Raw genomic sequence first — 23,029 nt, forward strand, 5'->3', positions numbered from 1 at the left:
TAGCTAATTATCAATCCTACTTAGTTTCAGCACTACAAGAACAGTGACAGGATTACTAACTATCTTAACATACAATCAAGAGTTTCATCTAAACCCTAGCACATGAAATTAGAACATGACAAACATAATTAACATTTGAAATTGAAATTATATTGACTTCAAAACATGAACTGAAAACAACTTGGAAGCACTGGCTATTCCAGGCCCCTTGGGTGAAGCTCTGGCTAGCCCAGGCATGTCCCAATTTCACACCCAACACCTTCTATTTATACAAGCAAGCAAAAACCCAAAAATCCCCAAATTATCAGAAAATTAGGGTTTCACCAAAAAGTGAAATTGACTCACCTAACCTACTGATAACAGTCCTAATATTTCGACTCATGCCTCTAATTATACATTCAATCACTTTCCCCACAAAATCCCCAATTTATGAAATTAGGGTTTGATAAAAAATGAAAATAATTCATACCTAATCTCTGAAAACTGCTACTGACTTCGACCCATGCCTCTTATTCTTATCCTGCGTCTCTAGCTACTTCCAATTGCTCTTCTAACTCGACCTAATTTATCAATTTTACACGTTAGGGTTTTAGAAGAGAAACGTGTAGAAATTGAGAAAATAGGTGGCTAGATAGATGGTAATGATGGTGGTGGAGATGGGTTATAGTGGTTGAGTGATTTGAGAGTTAGTAGAGGTGGTTGTGGTGGTGGTTGAGCGGGAACATGGAGTTGGTGTTGGCGGACATGGAGGAGGCAGTGAAGAAGAGGGGAAGAAGAAGGAAGAGCCCGATAGTTTTTTAGGGTTAGGTGGTGTTTGTTTTGGGTATAGGCTTTTTAGATTATGGTGTTGAGCGGGCTCAACAAATTTTGATGTTTAGCAAAGGGAAGATGTTGGATGAAAAGATGAAGGAATGATCCAACGGCGCGATGGAGATGGGTGTGGAACGACCGTTGGATCTGAGATACATCAAAACTGACGGTCCAAGATGGAGTTAGGTGTTATAGTGTTAGACAGGAACATCAAAACTCGATGGACTCTGATGGAGCGACCGTTGGATGATGGAATGGATTCAATATGACGGTGAAGGAGAGAAACGGGTTTGGGTATTGATTTTAGGCTTAGAATATGGGTTTGGGCTTAAACAATCTTGAGCCCACTTCTTCTTTAAGAACAATTTCTTCCTTTGTGAGCCCATTTTCATCCTTGAGTCTTCCATACCGCATTCTGCACTTCTTTTCCTCTAGAGTTTCCGCCGGCTTTCTCCGTGTCTTTGCACTTTTCGCTCCGCAACTCATCTAGTCTTTATTTATTACCTAAAAATGCAAAATTAATTAATAAAAATATTTATTCTTGAAAACATTGAAAATACAAAATATGGGTTAAAATGTAGAATTAATGCACAAAAGATGAGTTAAATGCCAAGAAAAATATATAGAAATATGCACTTTTTAGTACTCATCAAATACCCCCAAACCTGAATTTTACTTGTCCTCAAGTAAAACAAAACTAAGGAAATCCTACCTATACCACTGTCACTGGTCTCTCGAATGCATTTAGCGTATGCACTAAGCCTTTTAAACCACTAAGTGTCCCTAGTGGACGAGTGAAGTCTCGTGAAGGTTTGCTTAGAACGTACCTACAAAGTTCTAGGTCAAAATATAAGCTCAGATTCCATCAAATGTGACATGTGCAAGTCAGTTTAAGCTCACAGCAAAATGGAGATGTCAATCTAGCTATCAAAGACACAATCCTAGCACTGATAACAAATAAAGACATGTGATAAGAGTGTAAAGTGTATCTACACATGTGTAAAGAAAGATCGGATGTTATGACTACTAATCACCAAGATTTAGTTTCTCAGGCTAAGAACCGAGGTCGAAATCTAGCTAGCTGTCCGGACTTTACGAGAATTGTGAATGAGTTGGAGGTATTTCACAATTACTCGCGTTGTACATCAATGGCATACACCCTCCTTGCTTATTACAATGAAACAACAAAATGACTCTTTACATGACTCTTATTTACATTGATTACTCTCTTTTATTTTTGGAACAAGAGAGAATATTGTCTTTAACATGACAAAACATGGAATAAATACTTGATTGAATTTTTTTTTTTTTTTTTTTTTTTTTTTGTAAGAAATAACTTTGATCTTTACAACATAGTGACACTTTTGATACATGAACAAAAAGAAAAACATAATTACATGACTCTTAGCAAGAGGTGGCCCTTATCGAATGCATCCGGTCAAATTATATGGTTGCTTTTCTTAACGTATCCTCCAACTTCTATCCCAGCCAACCAAAGAACAAGCTAGTCAAGTCTCATTCAGTATTCTAAAGTGATTGGCAATCTAACTTCCTATCAAACACCTTGAAGATCGAGGCTATACATGTATTGGTAGATCGTGCGCGTGCAAATTTCTTATCACTATGTGAATTGTGCTAGAATCAGGGTGCCTAAATATCTTGACTAAGACTCCTAAAAATTACATATATGCACAAGAGTCACATTTCAAGGTAAATGAGCTCCATTTTTATGATTTTTTTTTTTTTAATTTTTTTGGAATTTTTAATTTTTTCAAAAAGAGGGAGTTATGTTTTCAATTATAACATGTTATCGTGGTATCTACTCTATACCCCCAAACCTAAACTAAACATTGTCCTCAATGTTTCAAAATATGAACAAAATTATAATACAACATATGAAGAGGATCATGTTGAGTAGAGAAAAAGGAAAGAGAATACCCGATTTCGGCGAAAGCAATATTAGAACTCCGTTATTCAAGGCAAGAATCCATCATATGTCAGCCGAGATCATATTGGATTAGAAAAATATATACAAAAGGAACAAAAGGATTTTTAAAATTTTTATCTACTGGATTATATACAAAAAATTCACCATACACTAACAATCTAAAGAGTTGAGGATCAACCCAAAAGACAAAGTGTAGAGGTTTCAACAGCTTCACACAATAATAATATGATAGGCATGCAAGTGAAGCTGTGAAACAAAATGAGCTACCCCCAAACCTGGATTTTTCAACAGATAAAATTTTGAAAACAAAATCTCGCAGTTTTTGGGGTTCATCATGCACAAGGTCTAATTCGAAATGAACTTCGCTAGGGACGGGTACACATGGTAATTCCAACTGTGGTTCCTCAAAGATATTATACTTAGATGCAAAATAGTCCAAAAGGACTTGGGAAGCACACAGTTCCAAACCTAGATTAGGGACTCTCAGAAAAATTGGTTTGACAATATGGGTACAAACCAACTCTAGGTTGGGTGGAAGGCTATCAGATTGTGACTTAGGCAAGAAAGTGACATCTAAGTGTCTCACATGCATGAGATCAACAATATCAATATTATCAGTCACATCAGCATTATCTAAGTCACACTCAAGATGTGTATCATGCTCATCATCACAAAAAATTTGCACAAGTCCTGATTCAGAATCATGGTTATCCGATATATTCAAATTATCATCAACAGAAGCAATATATTGTGGCTTAAGTATGGAATCAGACACATCAACTATGTTTTCATGCATAGGATCATTAGTGTCAACAGAAGATTTACCTAAGTCATGCTCTTCACAGGATAATTGCACAATATATCTAAATCAGTATCAACATCACATGCATATGGAATATTAGAAGAAATATCATTCATGAAGGTCGGGGCAGAAAAGCCTAATGTATTTGAAACCAAAGGTTCCACAACATTTCAGCATAGACATGTTCTTCTAACATAACATTATCATCATCATCATCATAGTAATATGCATACTTGTCCCTATTAGCAGTTGTGGTGTCATTAGTCAACTCATGTTCCTCTAGATTAGGTTCATATTCAATATCATACACATGGGAAGGACTAAACATGCTATTTTCAAAGTTCAATTCATTATCACCTATATCATGTGGCAGTGTCTCAGTTTCCCTAATGGATTCCCATTGACGGGTTTTCTCCGCAATCTCAGCTAAAAATTTCCATGCATCATCCACAGTTTTATCAAGAAATTCACCATTACACATACACTCAACCATGGCTCGAGATTTAAAGTCTAATCCCTCATAGAGGATAGCGACAGTTCTCCACTTCTCAAATCCATGGTGTGGACATTCACTCAACAAATCATTAAAACGTTCAAAATAGTCAAAAACAGTTTCCTCATCCAATTGGACAAAACAATTGATACTTTGACGAATAGCGATGGTCCTATGATGTGGAAAGAATTTTTTAAAAAATAGATCTGTGAGTTGGTCCCAAGTGTTGATTGATTGTGGTCTCAAACCGTAAAACCATGTTTTGGCCCTTTCCTTTAGAGAAAATGTAAACAAACGCAATTTCAGAGAGTCTTCGGACATATGATCAGGTTGCATAGTCCGACAAATTTGTTCAAACTCTCTTACATGAGTATAGGGGTTCTCAGAATCGAACCCTCGAAATATAGGAAGTATTTGTATCATGCTTGCATTTATTTTAAAAGGGTTATTGGTTTGAGGTAAGACAATACATGATAATGGAATTTTTATTGTGGGATACATGTATTCATGGAGAGCACGAGGTTGGCCCATATTGAAAAGATACAAATCCCACTATTTGGTTTTAATGGGTTTTCAAAATTTTGGTTTTTTATGGGAAAATTTTGGTTTTGATGGGAATGAAAAACATTTGGTTTTTTATGGGAAACATTTGGTTTTTATGGTTTTGAAAACTTTGGTTTTTATGGGATTAAAAATTTGGTTCTTATTGGGATAAGCCCACTGTTTTGGTTGTGCTTTGGTGAGGCAATGGGTTTTGGGAAATGTTGTGAAACAGAGCCCAACTTTCGGCCTAGAGTTTGGGTACACGGCCCACTAACGACTTCAGCAAGCCCAGAAACTAATGAAGCCCAGCTGAGTTGGTAGGTTCAGTTAACCTTGTTTAGGTTGTTTGTTGGATTTTTGAAACCCAAAATTTTGATAGGGACAATCCCACAGTTAAGCTCAAATACAAACCCAAAAGTTAACTTAAATTACAAGCCCAACAAGAAAATGGAAAAAATTATTACAAGCCCACAAATTAAAAATGGAAGCCCACAGGTTGGGTTCTCTTAATGGGTTTAGGCTTACCTTTGAAGCACGGCCCAGCTGTTCAGTTTGGTTGCAAAAGCCCAGTTGGGCTTTGAATCATCCTTAGCTCTTGTTGAAGCCCAGTTGGGTCACAACTTCTACTCCAACAGCACCAGCCCAGCCCAGCCCAGCTCAACAACAGCAACAGGCAGCAGCACAGCTCAACAACAGCAACAGGCAGTTTACAGGCTTGTTTATCAGCAACACCACAAGCTCAGGCACCTGGCAGCTCAGATAAGAAGTTCAGATCTCTGAAACAAATGGGTAAAGCAACAACCCAAGCCAGGAATGGACAGGACAATGATGTAGGTGCAGCTACAAACGGAAAACTAACATGTAGTTATAGAAGTTACAGATGAAAATGGAATGCAGGGACAGTGAAAATGAAAATGCAGTGATGCTAGGTTAACAACTACAAAATGGCAGGTAATCTACAGCAAGCTACACAACTGATTATGAGAAGCAAGCAAAGAATGCAGCTGGTATGAGAATGCAGCTGAGAATGCAAGATGAGCTACAGCTGCCTATGCAGTGAACAAACTAAGATGCAGTAAAGAACTACGATTTACAGCTGAAACAAATAGGTACAGGAATGAAGTAAAAATCAGCAAAGTGACAGGAATGATGCTGAACTACAATGGTGCAGAACTACAGGTGGTACTAAGTTACAGCTACAGATGCAATATGCAAGATGAGTACACTAAGATGCTTATCAGAAGAACACAGCAGGTATGAGTATGCAAAGAACAGCAAGAAAAACTTCAAAAACACGGCAGCCAAGTCCCCGGCAGCGGCGCCAAAAACTTGGTAGGCGAATATAGATGTGAAAAATAAGAGTAAAAGAAAGCCTACTTGTTAAACCGCAAGTGCACGGTGTCGGTTGTAGTTTGTGCAAGAACGGGTCGAATCCACAGGGACTTGTGTATGTAGTTGAAGTTTCCTAAGCTAAGCAGTGACAGTAAGTGACAGTGGCAGTGACAGTGGCAGTGACAGTTACAATGGCAATGAGCCAAAGGCAGTGAAGTATAGAATGAAGGTACTAGGGTTTTTGAATCTACTTTTTGATCCTAAACTAAGGCAGATCCTAATAAATCATGTTCTTGTTTCATCTCAGGGAATATTGTGGATGATTTACTTAACTAATCTTACTAACTTATCCCTAGCATCAACTGTCTTCTCACAGTACAGCTGATCACAGGCTTGTTTGCTCAACCAGTCATCTAGCAATCCGCATTAGTGGAAGGTTAATCCCCTAAGTTCTCTAGTTCACCCCTAGCATTGAGTGTCTTCTTACAGCACACTCAATCACAGGTGCATTTGATCACTAAGTTTACTAACTTCCCTACTTCAATTAAGCATGGCCCTTCAAATGGACTGAATCCTTAGCTACTCTCACTCTTACACCCCTAGAATCAGCTGTCTTCTTACAGCACATCTGATCACAGATGCATTCACTCAACTAGATAATTATCAATCCTACTTAGTTTCAGCACTACAAGAACAGTGACAGGATACTAACTATCTTAACATACAATCAAGGGTTTCATCTAAACCCTAGCACATGAAATTAGAACATGATAAACATAATTAACATTTGAAATTGAAATTATATTGACTTCAAAACATGAACTGAAAACAACTTGGAAGCACTGGCTATTCCAGGCCCCTTAGGTGAAGCTCTGGCTAGCCCAGGCATGTCCCAATTTCACACCCAACACCTTCTATTTATACAAGCAAGCAAAAACCCAAAAATCCCCAAATTATCAGAAAATTAGGGTTTCACCAAAAAGTGAAATTGACTCACCTAACCTACTGATAACAGCCCAAAATCCCCAATTTATGAAATTAGGGTTTGATAAAAAATGAAATTAATTCATACCTAATCTCTGAAAACTGCTACTGACTTCGACCCATGCCTCTTATTCTTCTCCTGCGTCTCTAGCTACTTCCAATTGCTCTTCTAACTCGACCTAATTTATCAATTTTACACGTTAGGGTTTTGGAAGAGAAACGTGTAGAAATTGAGAAAATAGGTGGCTAGATAGATGGTAATGATGGTGGTGGAGATGGGTTATAGTGGTTGAGTGATTTGAGAGTTAGTAGAGGTGGTTGTGGTGGTGGTTGAGCGGGAACATGGAGTTGGTGTTGGCGGACATGGAGGATGCAGTGAAGAAGAGGGGAAGAAGAAGGAAGAGCCCGATAGTTTTTTAGGGTTAGGTGGTGTTTGTTTTGGGTATAGGATTTTTAGATTATGGCGTTGAGCGGGCTCATCAAATTTTGATGTTTAGCAAAGGGAAGATGTTGGATGAAAAGATGAAGGAATGATCCAACGGCACGATGGAGATGGGTGTGGAACGACCGTTGGATCTGAGATACATCAAAACTGACGGTCCAAGATGGAGTTAGGTGTTATAGTGTTAGACAGGAACATCAAAACTCGATGGACTCTGATGGAGCGACCGTTGGATGATGGAATGGATTCAATCTGACAGTGAAGGAGAGAAACGGGTTTGGGTATTGATTTTAGGCTTAGAAAATGGGTTTGGGCTTAAACAATATTGAGCCCACTTCTTCTTTAAGAACAATTTCTTCCTTTGTGAGCCCATTTTCATCCTTGAGTCTTCCATACCGCATTCTGCACTTCTTTTCCTCTAGAGTTTCCGCCGGCTTTCTCCGTGTCTTTGCACTTTTCGCTCCGCAACTCATCTAGTCTTTATTTATTACCTAAAAATGCAAAATTAATTAATAAAAATATTTATTCTTGAAAACAATGAAAATACAGAATATGGGTTAAAATGTACAATTAATGCACAAAAGATGAGTTAAATGCCAAGAAAAATATATAGAAATATGCACTTTTTAGTACTCATCAGTAGAATAACCAACTGGGACACTCTTACCACCCAATAACGAGATTCAACAAAAATAATACTTCCTCCTTCACAAATTAGATGAGCTAGTTGGTTTTAAATTTTGTCCCAAAACAGATGGGCTATCTCACAAATCAATGGAGTATTTATAAAAATATCTTTTTAATTGAATATTGTTACTATAAAAAATATTTATAATTTGATAGCCATGTTTATATTCTTTGCGTAGGTGTTTTAAAATGTTTTTCAACGGTATAAAGTTTACGAAAAACCGTGGTATAGTTTAAGAGATAAATTATTTCCAAATTTTACAAGTTATTGTCCATAAAGATATCGGAAATGCTATTCTCCTCCCCTTTCTCCTCCCTATATATGACCCATTGTCTAGAAAGGAAATAGGGTTAATTGGTGTTTGATACTTACATTTTGACCAACATTAGTGTTTGGTCTAACTTTTGTCCATGCTAGGGTTTGGTACCTGGACTTCACGTTGACTGTAACTGACTCTATTAAGTCAAATTTTAATCCACTTACCAACTAAAATATATATGAAATTACTCTTCTAGCTTTCATTTGTTAATGAATTACATCGTATATTTGCACCCACACACTAGCTCTCTTATCTTTTTTCGTCGTCGGCACCAACCATATATATGAATTCTTCCATCTCCAATTCACCCCATTTACTTCTTTTTTTGTCGCCTCCCTCGAAAAACCTTAGCGAAGCGAGGGAGGACCTTATATGGCCTTTTTTTTTTGTCAAATCTAGCTGATCAATTACCACAAAAAGATTGAGAATGGTTGATGCTGAAAAACCATGACTACCCCTGTTGTGGCTGGATCTTTTATCAAAATGAACTAAAGGTCGCGTGTTCGAATCTCGCGCATTTTCGTTTATCTTCCTTCAAGTTCACATCGAAACTGCTCCGTCTTATATTTTAACAAACTGCCACACTTGCAAATCCCGATTCAAGAAACTGCCACCGTTTTTTTCAGAGTTTATTTAATGCCACAACCGTTAGCACTAACGTCTTGGACCCACATGATTGGTCAAACTTTTTTGACTTTGTCCAGATTACTTACACGTGTCTTATGTGGACGGCTCAAGATGTCGAGCATGAGATTATTACACGTAGCACAGGCTAAATGACTATTTTATCCTTCGTGGGATTGAAAACAGTTTGCAACTTTGTATCGTTTCATTTTTTTTCTAGGGTTTGCTCGTTCTCTCTGTCCGCTCTGTTCTCTAGTGGAAGAAATTAGGGTTTGGGTCAGTTTTCAGCGGGATTTTGCTTAGGTTTAGTGTCTGAGTAAAGGGTTGGGGAGCGATCGAGATTCAGAAAAAGAAGGGGAAGGACAAGCAGCAGATATGGTATGATTGCAAACCCTAATTTCGTTTTTCTGAGTTGAATTAGGGGTTTTCTCTTAGGTTTCTGTTTCTCTTTCTTGTACTTTTTTTCTCTTGCTCTATGTCCGCTCTGTTCTCTAGTGGAAGAAATTAGGGTTTGGGTCAGTTTTCAGCGGGATTTTGCTTAGGTTTAGTGTCTGAGTAAAGGGTTGGGGAGCTGAAGATGAAGAATAATAAGGGGAAGCACAAGCAGCGGATATGGTACGATTTCAAACCCTAATTTCGTGTGTTTGATGAGTTTTATTTTAGGAGTTTTCTGTATGAAGTGTGGAATTTTTAAAACCCTAATTTCGTGTGTTTGATGAATTGATGAATTTTATTTTAGGGCTTTTCTGTGTGAAGTGTGGAATTTGATGAATTTTATTTTGTTTGTTCATTTACAGTGACCATACATATTATCCATATAGAGATATCAGTGTGTTTGCTGTGAATAGTAAACTTAATTTGCTATTCCCTCACATGGATAGAGATAGAATTGACCTTAAGGAATTTGAGAAGATGTTGCGTGTTAAGTTGCATCTTGATGAAACAGAAATTCCAAATTTATATTGGACCATAGACCCATGTCTGCCTGAGTATTTGGTTACAAATGAAGACTTGTTTAAGTTTTGGGAGCATGCTGTACCTGATGATAAAGGGTTCATATGTTTACAAATGAGTGTAATGAATTCAGAATTTAGGAATGACAATGACTTCATTAAGGATGCAATGGAACAACCAGTAGTAACAATTGATGAGACTCCTAAGAAGGCACCTAAGAGGATTGCTAAGAAGCCAGTTTCAAAGGAAAAGTCAGTAAAGATATCACCTACAAGGAGATCACCAAGGTTGCATGCTCAATCAAAGAATGAAAACTCAAATGGAGGAGCATCTAGGAAGTTGTTGTTCATGGATCTGTTAAATGAAGTGGAATCTCAGGGTTTTTCTTGCCTAAGTCAAGCCACTGTTGTTGGTTCTAGCAGTACACCAATTGATAGCTTTAATCATGATTACTGGGTTGATGAAGTAAACAACACTGCTGCAGGGGATAACACTGATGCAGGGGATAAGACTGATGCAGGGGATAAGGCTAATGCAGGGGATAAGACTGATGCAGGGGATAAGGCTAATGCAGGGGATAAGACTGATACAGGGGATAAGACTGATGCAGGGGACAATAGTGATGGTGATGATGAGGACAATGTGGTGCTAGAGAACACTACTGTAGATGAATGTCACCCCATTGAAGACCCAAATGCTCCACCAATCTTTGACAGTGATGAAGAAAATGATATTGATTATGAAGATATTGTCAAGACATACAAAGTTGGAGATGAAAGCAGTGATTCAAGCAGTAGTGAAGAAGACAATGAAGAAGGTATGGACCCTTTAGTGTTTATAATTTTTTGTTTATTTTTTACATGTACTAACACTTTGATGTTGATTGCAGTTTCTAATGATGACAAGAATAATGATAAGGATAATGATGGTCCTGAAGTAAATGATGATAAATATTCCAAACCAAAGCTTGATTACCAGAAGTGGAAAGAAATGTTCAATATGCACAGTGATGAAGAAGAAGAACCATTATTCCCTGTAGAAGAAGAGGTGACTCCTGTTGATCCTACTAAGATGGAGGTAAAGTATGCTTTTAATAACAAGAGTGCTTATAAGAAACATCTTAGGGGTTACTGTGTAAAACATAATTATCAGTATACGGTCTATAAGAGTGACAAAACAAGATTAAGAGTGAGATGTAGGTTTAGGGAAGAGTATGGCTGTAACTGGTTTGTAAATGCTAGCATAAAAAGGCATGAGCCTACTTTTATTGTTAGGAAGGTTAATCTAGAACACACTTGTGTTGCGGATCCAAAGAGTTTTAACAGATCCGCGGATCCTGAGTTCGTAAAAGATGTGGTACATGAGAAGTTAAAGCAGACAGTTGGGGCCTTAATTCCAAAGCCTAAACACATTGCAAGAGACTTTTTTGTAACTCATAACATCAATATACCTTATATTTGTGCATGGAAGGCTAGAAATCTTCTTTTAGAAGATCTGTTTGGTAATTATGAAGACAGCTACAAGGATGTACCCATCTTTTGTGCAATGGTGGCTCATACTAATCCAGGGTCTGTTGCTAAATACACTTATGGGAAAAGAGGTATACATTATGTTAAGACATTCATGGTTGATTCATTTATTTGTAAGTGGTGCTCAGTTATTTAATGGTTGGTTACTAAATGTGCAGATAAGACATTCATGAGCATGACTATTTCATTTGCTGCACCAATGAGAGGATTTCAGAAAGCTTGCAGGGGAGTCATAGGTTTAGATGCATGCCATCTAACTGGAAAGCGTGGTGGTGTTCTAATGGCTGCAACAGCAATTGATGGTCAGAATTCTCTGGTGCCTTTAGGCATTAAGGTGGCTAAGAGTGAAACCAAGGAGAGCTGGACTGGGTTCCTCAAGGATTTGGCTCCAGCAATCAATGCACATCATGCTGGCAGAATTACCTTTATTTCTGATAGGCAAAAAGGGTTGTTGGAATCTGTTCCAAAGGTTTTCCCTGGTGCAAGAGTTAGATATTGCTTCAGGCACTTGTACAAGAACTTCAAGAAGTACCACAAGGCACCAACCTTGCACAACTTATTGTGGAATGCATGCAAAGCTTACAAAGTGAGGCATTTTCAGGTTTGTGCCCCTCTTTTTTAAATATCCCTATGTTTTTTGATTCATAGTTAGTAGGTTATATAATAACTCAGGTTACTATAATGTAGGAGCACTTTGACAACATATGCAAAGAAAGTCCGGCTGCTGGTGAATATCTTAGGAAAGAAGATCCAAGTACTTGGTCTAGGGCTTATTTTGATCCCATTAGCTGTTGTGAGCATATGAATAACTATTTCTCAGAATCATTTAATTCTATGAGTTCTAATATGAGAGATAAACCAATAATCCAACTAGGCATGATGTATGGTCAGTTAGTAATGGGTTTGTTATTTAAGAGAAGGGAAGAATCTGCTAAGTGGAATCAAAATGATTTGGTCCCTGCTGCTGTTAAGTTGATAAATAAGATGCTTGACTTGGTTGGGAAGTTTGATACAGAAGGAAGTGTGGTTGGACAGGTTTATTTGGTAACTAATGTGTCTACCAAGAAAATTTTCACAGTGAACATTGTAGACAAACAATGCACTTGTTTGCAATGGCAGCTAAGGGGATTCCCTTGTCAACATGCTGTATGTGCATTGAAACTGCTCAGGCCAAACTGGAAAGAGTAAGAAATTTTGTAATATGCTATTACTTTTGTTTCTGTAAACTGACACATTTGTTTGATTGGTTGAACAGTTATTGTGCTCCTTACTACTCTGTGGAATATTATAGGACCATATATGCAGATGATGTAAATCCACTAGAAGACATAAGTGAATGGAACTGGGAAGATAAGGTACTTTTTTCAGCATTAAATATTATATCCTTATTTTTCTCTCTACTTTTTTCTCTACTTTATTATATCCTTATTTCTCATTTCTTTTAGGGTTAGGGTTTCATTTCTTTACTTTAACTTTCTCATTCCTTTTCTCTTCTTCTTATCTTAATTGGCAGGCATCCATGGACATCAACTTAAAGCCTCCTCCTTATCAAAGAAAAACTGGAAGACCAGCAAAGAAGAGGAAGAGGAGCTATGATGAACCTGAAACTGTGGTGAAGAAAAGGAAATGTGGAAAGTGTGGATCTACTGCTGGTCATAATAAGAGAACCTGTGCTGGTGGTGATGTTGGTAAAAACCCAACTGGATTCATGCCAAGCACCGAGTATGATGCTGCAAACTGCACCTTCACTAGTAGAGATCATCCTGAAAGTAGCAGTGCAAGGGGTAAAGCAAAGGTGAACAAATCCAGAGGTACATCTTCATTTGTTGGTGAGTCAACAGGACCTAAAAACTTTGGAAGAGCACCAACAGAACCTAGCACCCATGGATCTACACAAGATGTTCTGAATTTCAGTCAGAACTTTACTGGTATTGGATCTGTTAGTCAACATATTCCTGTCACAAAGGGAAAGCAAAGCAAGGCTAAGAAGAAGTAGAAGTGTGTGTGTGCTTCTTGTTGTGTTAGATCTTTTTTTTTTGCTTTAGACACTGATATCATAGTGTTAGATCTGTTTTTTTTTATGTACCTGAATTCAGTTTTATTTTGATGGATAATCTTACTTTATGAATGGAAATGATATTAGTTAAGAACTAATTACATGTTAATAGTCTTTTGAAGTTCCTTACATATGGCATTGAGATTGAAACTTGAATGGATAACCCTATTTTTTGCTGCAATGAAAAGGTGGTCTGATACCCATCTAAATGCTTCACAATCTGTGCAGATCAGGTAAGCAATGTTTCTATTGTGTTCATTTTTGCATCTTCTCAGCTGCATTATTGACTTGCATTGCTCTTTGTAGCATTCTTGCTTATGCAGTGGGCATTCTTTGTAACAGTGGGTCTCTTCTCCACAAGCACAACAACAATTCTCTTTGGGTAGCTTGATATTCTTGGATTTGAGTGGATGACTGGCAGAATCAAACCATTCAAAGTAGGTGCAGGTAGGATTTGAACACTTCAAGAACATTTCTCCATCTGTTTCTCTTGTGCTGGATCTTAGTAGTTGTCTTATACCATTAAAAGGTATATGTTTGCATCTAGAGTACATCCAGGGACAAACCTTAGACTCATGACTTCCTTGTTCACATGTTGGACATAGATCTGGGGTAGTTTGCTGTCTAAATTTGCTGCTGCTGCTGCTCTTGCTACTACTACTGCAACTGTTACTACCTGGAGAGTTTATAACCTTTTGGCTCATTTTTATGTGTTGAACTTCTGAAGAAATTGACTAATGAAGAGTTTGGGATCTTCATTAGTATATATAGAGCTTCAAGATGATGAATAAGACCGTTATAAATCCAGGTAAAATATGGATCGTCGATTTTTTCTCTTAGATTGATCCCACGTGTATTCCGACCGTTAGCAAATCTTGCACGTTTTTCTCACGTGCACCGAGTCGCGAGTTAACTCACTACTCTATAGCCGGTTAACTCAATCCCAGTGAACTGATTAACTCAATCCCTGTTAACTGATTCAGGGGCTTCTATGTAATTTTGGACGGGTTATTTAATGCCACGTATGCACTAACAAAGACTAACAGCCGTTAACCGTTATCTCAAAAAAACGGGATGATAAAAGTCAAGAGTATGGCATTTAATAAACTCTCAAAAAAAAACGGTGGCATTTTCAGAAACTGCATATTGGAAGTGTGGCACTTTATTAAAATCCCCTTTATTCTTCAGTCCACCGTTACCATCTCCACCACTATCACTATCACTATCACCATCACCATCCACAATTAGTATTGAGGAGCAAAGTGAACTAATTTGTTCAATTTCAGTGTATTCCGTCGATTTTTCTTTCCTCTCTCCATTCTCGATCTTTCTCCTTCCATCGAACTCTTCTTTCTTGGAGAATGTATCATTTTCATCAAGTAACAGTACTGATACCAGGCCAAATTTAAACTGAAGTAGCAACTGATTCTCCATTTTCAGTGATGAATCGGTGAATTAGGGTTTTCAAAATTAATTAGAAATTCAATTAGGGATTGGATATTGAGAAATTAAAGGATGGGTTTGCATGATTTGAAGACCTGAATTGAGATTTGAACTCGAGCAAGGAAAAGGAGGATTTAGGGTTGTATTTTAAGGTTTCTGAGAATCAGTGATGGCGATGAAGAATTTATTAGGTGTTGGTTGAACTGAAATGGGAAATTGTTGATGGTCTTGCGATGGGTAGCTGATTTGAATCAAAGTGAATGATGAATTGATATCAGTTGCTTGAGTAGAACTAATTTGAGGTAATGGTTTTTCTTGGTTAACCGAGTAAAGTTATATATATTCAGTTCTGAGTTTACATGAATTGTTAATGAAGTTGTAGTTGTAGTTAAGTTTGTGAATTCAAGGGATTGGTACATATTTGAGATGAAACATGAATTGAGTTTTGAGTTTTGGAATTGATAATCAATTGCCTTTGCATCAACACTTGAGACTAAGGGCTTGATAGTGTTTGTTAGCTGCACTGAAATGGAAATGAGTTGCAGGGGGGTGTTTACAAGATATCAATATTATGTAATTGCAACAATGTAAAATTAAGACTAAGAGAGTGATACAGAGACTGTAATGGAGATACAAGTTGATATGATATTGGGACATGAGCTGGTTCTGCAGGTGTTGGTTTTGTTTGTAAGATGATGGTAGCACCTTAATCTACTATTCAAATTTCAGAGGTTGAAAATTGTTAATAAACTAACCACTTACTTCGTCTCCCTGCAGGTCAGCAGCCCAATATTCTTGAGCAGCCGCCAATGCTTTCCTAAGGGGCGATCATTACTCTGCCCAAGTACTCTCGTGGAAGGCACATCCAGAGTGGATGACTGCTGAAAGTCTGAATTTTAAGGCAGCCCAAGAAATTTGAAGTATAAGGAATCACAAAAATGATGTATGGAAGCTAGACCTGCATGGTTTGCATGCATCTGAAGCTGTTCACACCTTGAAAGAGCGTCTTTGGAGGATTGAGACTCAGTTCCCACTTACTGTGCATCCCAATAAAGTTTTCAAACCAATTGATTCCAGTAGTTGCCTTAGCGTGGCCGGACAAACAGAAAAAGAAGAGGGAATGACATCACAGAGAGTCAGAGACCAGGGGTTTTACAAGTTATAATAGATTTTCTTTATTAGGGGAATATTCGAGTAAAACATCTTACTTTAAATTAGATTTTCTTATTTCGTCACATAGATGAGATATAACAGGGATCCCATTTTTTACTATGTTTTGGCAATATTTACCCAGTAGATATTGGAAAAATAATCACACGTTTTATGAATGAACATCCAATCGCTACCCACTTGAGTGGAGTGTCACGTTTACGAAGATCTCTCTTTCTATACTGATGTGAGATTTTTGCCTTGCGTTCATTAATTATATTGATGCATCTTGTCTATTTAGTTCTGGATTGTGACTGCATTTCCTTTTCGCAGATGTTGTTTTTCCTTAATTGGTGCTGGTGATCTTTTCCAATTGCAAATGGTTGTTGTATTAAAACCATTATCAACTTAATACAATTTTGGTGTTGTCTAATAATGGCATCAGGTGGTATTGATTGTTAAATGTCAGGGGAAATTGAGCTCGTTGTAGGTGAACAGGGAAGAATGGATCGATTGCAGGTGGTTGTAGCTGTTGGCTGAGATGCAACAACGAGTGCATTTGTGTTGAAGCTGTTAACGTTTGCAGCCTTGAATATTGTTGGAATCAACTCCATGAACTAATGATTGCATGCACTAGACAATAGTATGTCGGTGGTCACATGGATCGATTTCAGGTGGTGGATGTTTGGGTCCATCTGTGGCTAGAGATGCTTATGAGACACCAACAAGAAGTGGAGATATGTGCTGGCTGGATTTTTAAGAGATTACAGGCAACGTTGGTTGTTGTTTGAATCGGCTAGTTAACATGAATGAAGGTGTTTCAGTCTGTAGTAACTGGTGGGTGACTTATACGTGGATGAACATTGGTGATGAAGTTTAGTTCTGCGGCCAGGGATGGATATAAGATGGTATGGTCGGATCTTGGGAGGATTTGCCGGAGTTTGTACATCCCGTAATGACGAGATTTAGAAGGTTCAAGTCAAAGAAATTGTTTGCAATCGGTGGCCAAGACAATAAGAGATAGAAAGTGTTATTGGAATTGAATTTGGTTGCAGTTGTATTGTAGCTTGGATGGTGTCGTTTCGTCAAGTTCTTCGGTCGGCCCTCCCACCGTGCCAATGGTTGTACTAGTAGTTTCCCACTCTCAGAGAAGTGAAGAAGTAATTCAAAATGGTAAATAGTCCCTAATTCTTTTAAATCATTTCGTTCGTATATATGGGTCTTGATTTGATTGTTATGTTTTTCTTGTGTTTAAAAATGTGATTTTTATAGGGTATAGATCTAATTTCCGGAGGCATGAGCAAGAAAACAAAGACAACAACTCCTAAATCTGATGATGTTCACCTCAACCCCTTATTTGAATCTAGTGTTCAAGCTGATCAAGCAGTAAAGAACTGCTATTGCTACCATGTTTGTCGATTGAAAAAGGAGATTAAGAGCTCGTTTTAGAACACCACAGCAACACAAGACTAGTCGGCCAGTACTGGGATAAGAGTTTATTTTATATTTTGACATTTTTTTGAGCGTCGATTCAGAGCGGAAATGGTTTGCGGCGATTGATTTTAAAGGTGAGTGCTGGTGATTGATGAATCATTAGAATCTTGGTCGGATTTAGGACTTGGATGTTGCCGTAATTAAATGGAATGAAGGGAAGGAGCTAGGGAAGAATGATATACAGCTTTATCTTTTCTATCCATTATGATTGATGGAAACACCCATAAGCTGTTTGAGTAAATAGCTTAACGACCAAATCTGACATTATTAGTCTGTTGCCATAAAAATGGAGGTGAAGTGAAGAAAATGGGTGTTGTGGTCACTCTGAGTTTGAATTGGAAAAAGAGTTTTAAACCTTTGAAGATATGGAAGAAACATAAATCTGCTTCACTCTTTTCCTCGAAAATCAACTGAGATTGTAATTTTTGGAAATGGGTCTATATATTTTTTTATTGATTTTGATGAGTCTATATTGTTTAGTCGTTTGATTATACAATGGATGAATTTTAAAATTTTGTGTAATGTATTTGTGCGGCAAAAATTGTGCCATGTTCTTCGTCAACAACAACGTATCTGCATATTTTATAAATGGGCAGGTGGAGACGGGAAGGAAGAAGAAGATTAAAGAGTTGGATCACGACCAGTAGCGAAGTCGTTGGTCTGAAACCTACTTCAGGGATACAATTGTAAACTCAGGTTATTTATTTTTGAAAACTTAATTAAATTCATGTCAATAACGGTCGATCATAGTTTCCAAGTACCAAGATCTAACTTGGACAAAAGTTAAACCAAACACTACTGTTGGTCAAAATGTAAGTATCAAACACCAAATAACCCAAAAAAATATTATGTTGAACAAATGGACCAAATATGATTTCAAACCTATTCTAGATCTTGATTTTAATTTTTCAGATGAATCTGTATCATACTTGTTGTGTTGCTACCAATTACCTTGTTTAAATAAATCTCAATACCTACACCATATTTTCCAATCCATATCAATGAAATAGACCTGGACAGACGAGGTTTTCAAATGGTGAATTAATCAATTTAATTCATGAGTTTAGATCTGCTTTATTTTTCTTAAAGTTTTATGGAGATGAAGTAGAGCTTTGAAGGGTTGCTTTTTCCAAATAACATATGTTTGATATCTTCGGTTTACAAAAAATATCATGGATTCCGTTAAAAGATTTCATCATCCCTTTATGTGGAAAAGCTAAAAAGAAAGAACAGGAGGGATAGAGGAGAAAAAGCACATAAACAAGATAAATAGAATAAATTTTCCGGTCAATTTTTTTAGGGGTTGTTTGGTAACCGTTATTTTAATGGAATATCAACTTATAATCCATTATGCAGATTATAATGGATTTTATATGCGTTTGGTAACCATTATAATAATTAATTATTTTAATCATAAGGGTTATTTTGTTTTTGGTACTCAAGTTTTGTCCAATTTTTGAGTTTGGTCTAACATTTGTCCAGCTTGGTGTTTGGTACTTGAAATTGACGTTGACCCGCGTTGACTGTTATAATTACTCCCTCCGTCCCACTGTTAAGTGACCTAGTTTAAGTTTGCACAATGTTTAAGGCAAGCATGGAAAAAGAGTATATTTAAGCATTTTTTACAATTATACCCTTATAGATAATAACTAGTGAAATTTTGAAATGATTTATCTCTCAAATTACACCACGGATGTTCGCAAACTTCATACCATTGAAAAGCATTTTAAAACACCTATGTAACGAATATAAACATGCCTATCAAATTATGCATATTTCTTATAATCAATTAAAAGGATAATTTAGAAATATCTCTTGTTTAGTGATATAGGTCACTTAATGGTGGAACAAAATCTAAAAGTAATAAGTCATTTAATGGTGGGACGGAGGGAGTAACATACAAATATTAAGTTTAAAATTCTTTAATTAATTTTTAAAAATATAAATCTTTAGTTTACAAATATACCCTGAAGTGAACCTGGATCCAACGGTTCTAATGAACCTATGAGATCAAATAACTATCAACCCTAATGCCTTTAGTCTTCTTCTTCCGCCTCCATCCATTAACTTGAATATTTCTCTTCTGCAGAACCTCCCCTTACTAGACTTCATTTTATTCAGTTCAGTCTTCTTCTTCCGCCTCCGTCGACTAATCATCAACTCACTACATCCCAACAAATATCAGTTCAGTTTAATCGTACCAACACTTGAATTTCTGAATTTGCATTCATAACCAAACCTCTCATCACTGGGATTTTCTGAACTTCTGTTTAATCCACAGAAAAACTCCCAAAACAAATCTACACAATACCCATCATTTACATCCTCCATTTTATGAACTCAGGCTCTTTCCGCAGCAATACCCATTCATCCATCCATTCTCATGCCTTTGCTAGCTGGGATATAAGAGTCCCCATAGAATAGACCACAAATTCATAGAACTAACTACCACCACCGAATTCAACTCACTACTGACTCAAGCAAACAGCTGCAATACTTCTTGTCCACTAACGAGAATATAAATTCACGACTCACCAAAATTGCTATCTCAAGGACTTCAGCTAAGCCCCAATTTAAACCATAGCAACCCCGTCAAGCACAATCGTCAATTGGTAAAAATAAGAATCGAAATGCAAAGATTCACACCACAGACTCATACTTCCCAATTCTCATTCGTCTTCTTGAATTAACTCCATATGTAACTGAGCTCTATCACCAGTCTCTGTCGGCATATAACTCCCATTGATTGAACCAAACCCAGCCAACCGACATCTGTAACTGAGCTCCAACACCACTCTCTGCCGGCAAATAAGTCCCATTGATTGAACCAAATCCACTCTCGAATTAACTCCATCTTTAATCTCATCCCCGAAAACCCTGATTTCTAATTTCCGTAACTTCACACCCAAGAACCCTAAGAATCCTAATTTCTAATTTATGTAAATTCACACCCAAGAACCCTAATTTCTATTTGGAAAATAAAATCTACGAACCCTATAGTTTCTTCTTGGGTTTACCAATTCAGGATCACATCAAAGAAACCCTACTTCCATTCTCTCTGATTTACCTTTTCCCCAAATTACCTGAGTTCAATCGATCTCAGCGCCATCATCAATTGTTCCATGTTCATCTACATCATTATCTTCTCTCTCGGTTTAATTAATCTCTTTCAGGCTTCCACAAAAAACTCTCAGCATAAATCAACTCTCTGAATCAACAGAGAGAAATAAGGAAGACAGAGGAAAAAGATGAGCCGAGTTCTACTCGGAGAGTATTGAAGTAGGGTCAAACTCAGGACGGAAGGGTGTAATAGTAAATTCCGTAAATAATTAGATTTTATATTTATATTTAATAAATGTGAAACAGAAGTCAACAGTCAACGTGGGTCAACGTTATTTTCAAGTACCAAACACCAAACTGGACAAATATTAGACCAAACACAAAACTTGGACAAAACATGAGTATCAAAAACAAAATAACCCTAATCATAATTTAAAAAAAATCCATTATTTTCATAAACAGAAAAAAGTTGTTTTGAAAATTTATTATAATCAATTATTTTTCCTAAGGAACTCAAATTGAATTTTTTTTCTTCTTATTTTCTCTAAACTATCACGAGAGAGACAAAAAAAACAACATAGGTCTAAAAAAATATCCTAAATCATTGTTCTTTCCTCTCCTTTTTGAGATCATCATTCTAAAATAATCAATTATCTGGAAAAAAATGTTTGGAAAAATTTATTTTTAGGGTTATTTTGTTTTTGGTACTCAAGTTTTGACCAACTTTGTTGTTTGGTCTAACATTTGTCCAGCTTGGTGTTTGGTACTTGGAAATGACGTTGACCCGCGTGGACTCGGTTTGACCAAACAACAAAGTTGGTGGACACGTCAAGGTCAAACCGAGTCCACGCAGATCAACGTCATTTCCAAGTACCAAACACCAAGCTGGACAAATGTTAGACCAAACAACAAAGTTGGTCAAAACTTGAGTACCAAAAACAAAATAAAAATGATTATACCAAAATCATTTATCAATTTAGGATTATCTATAATCATAAATAGATAATCATAAATTTTACCAAACAAGATTTATGGATGACGTGTTTTATTGATTTTATTTTTTAAGTGCCAGATGTGAAGGACAACTCATCAGGGAGGAGAGTAGGGAGGTGTATAGCACCACCGTAAAGATATAATTGTAAAAAATACTTAAATATACTCCTATTTTCTCCTTGCCTTAAAAATTGTGCAAACTACAACTAGCTAATCTAATTTGGGATGAAGGGAGTATCTATTTTATATTCTAAACAACCCAGAGCGTAATTACCTACTGTTTTGATTTATTACAGCAGTGTCCAGATCCTACTCTTACTGATTGTTTGTAGGTATGACACAAATGGGCACAATCATTAGCTTAAACACTCAGCATATTTGAAAGCTCCATACGCCATCAATCTTCCCGTTTGGGATCCAACCAAAGGTGAAATCACATGTGCATACAAGTACCTCAAACATGCTAAAATTACATGATTTAAAATCGTGCTTGGGCTAATTGAGTTTTTATAAAGGGAATTAAGATTTTATAACCACTATCACTAGAACTGTCAATTTATAACCCGGCTTGCGGGTTGACCCTAACCCGGCTTGTTTCAACCCGGCCCGGCTTGGCTTGTTGTCTAAACGGGCCGGGTTAGGGTTGGCATATACAACCCTACTAGAAAACAAGCCGGGCTAGGGCCAACCCGCGGGTTACCCGTCAACCCGTCAAAATTAATAAATATATCCCTCAATCTCACCAACTCTTTAAAATCCATGATTTGCAAACATATATTAGAATTAGTTAATTTTAAATCAATAAATAAAGCTAATTTTGGATCTACCCAAACAAATATAACATTTTTTAGATTTTAAATAATCAATCAATAAATTAAATTACAACTTAGATTCATCAATCACATATTTATTCGGGATGTCCTAAATTGATAAAAGGACTAGCATAATTTAAACAGTGAGTTAGTCTTACTCACATTAATTTAAACTTATAAAATGATAAAAAAAAAAAAAGTAAAATGCTTAGTTGATGTTAGGTTTCTCTGCCTAAGAAAACTAAAGCGCCGTAACCGGCTATATCGTTGATTAAGTGGCAATAAAAACGTTCACTTTACAATTCAGTGGTGGGGCTTCTAGTTAAACACCAAATTGACCTAGGTTCGACCTTTACTAAATGAATAATCCTAAACAATCCTAAATTTAAATTTAATTTTTAAATTGATAACATTAACAAGCCAACCCGCCAACCCGTCAGGGTTGACCCGTCTAGGACTAGGGTTGGGATTTTGAGCTTATTCGTGAATAGTACTAGGGCTAGGGTTGACCCTAACCCTAGTACGGGTTGGCAAGCTAGGGCCGGGTTGACCCT

General features: G+C 36.9%; 1 protein-coding gene and 1 long non-coding RNA gene across 3 annotated transcripts; both read left to right on the top strand.

The window, feature by feature from the left end:
• Positions 1–9,858: 9,858 nt before the first annotated feature.
• On the top strand, positions 9,859–14,031 carry LOC113291807. The gene is made up of 6 exons (XM_026541298.1): positions 9,859–10,756; positions 10,829–11,539; positions 11,627–12,069; positions 12,156–12,652; positions 12,724–12,823; positions 12,982–14,031. The coding sequence occupies exons 1-6, from the start codon at positions 9,859–9,861 to the stop codon at positions 13,462–13,464; spliced, it is 3,132 nt and encodes a 1,043-aa protein (XP_026397083.1). The 3' UTR covers positions 13,465–14,031.
• A 711-nt stretch (positions 14,032–14,742) lies between these two features.
• LOC113290130 lies at positions 14,743–18,075 on the top strand. 2 transcript variants are annotated; one of them, XR_003331409.1, is made up of 4 exons: positions 14,743–15,665; positions 15,745–16,363; positions 16,450–17,289; positions 17,389–18,075. It is a non-coding gene; the product is annotated as an uncharacterized LOC113290130 (long non-coding RNA). The 2 variants fall into 2 exon arrangements; XR_003331408.1 differs by having other exon boundaries at positions 15,745–17,289.
• Positions 18,076–23,029: the final 4,954 nt, after the last annotated feature.

This window comes from Papaver somniferum, chromosome 6 (assembly GCF_003573695.1).
Source record: "Papaver somniferum cultivar HN1 chromosome 6, ASM357369v1, whole genome shotgun sequence".
In the NCBI taxonomy this organism is placed as follows: domain Eukaryota; kingdom Viridiplantae; phylum Streptophyta; class Magnoliopsida; order Ranunculales; family Papaveraceae; genus Papaver; species Papaver somniferum.

Excerpts from the sequence above, each read along its gene's own strand:
- LOC113291807 (XM_026541298.1), top strand. The coding sequence starts at position 9,859 with ATGGATAGAGATAGAATTGACCTTAAGGAATTTGAGAAGATGTTGCGT. Across the intron at positions 12,070-12,155 it reads ACAAAGTGAGGCATTTTCAG|GAGCACTTTGACAACATATG; the intron begins GTTTGTGCCCCT and ends ACTATAATGTAG. Across the intron at positions 12,653-12,723 it reads CTCAGGCCAAACTGGAAAGA|TTATTGTGCTCCTTACTACT; the intron begins GTAAGAAATTTT and ends TTGGTTGAACAG.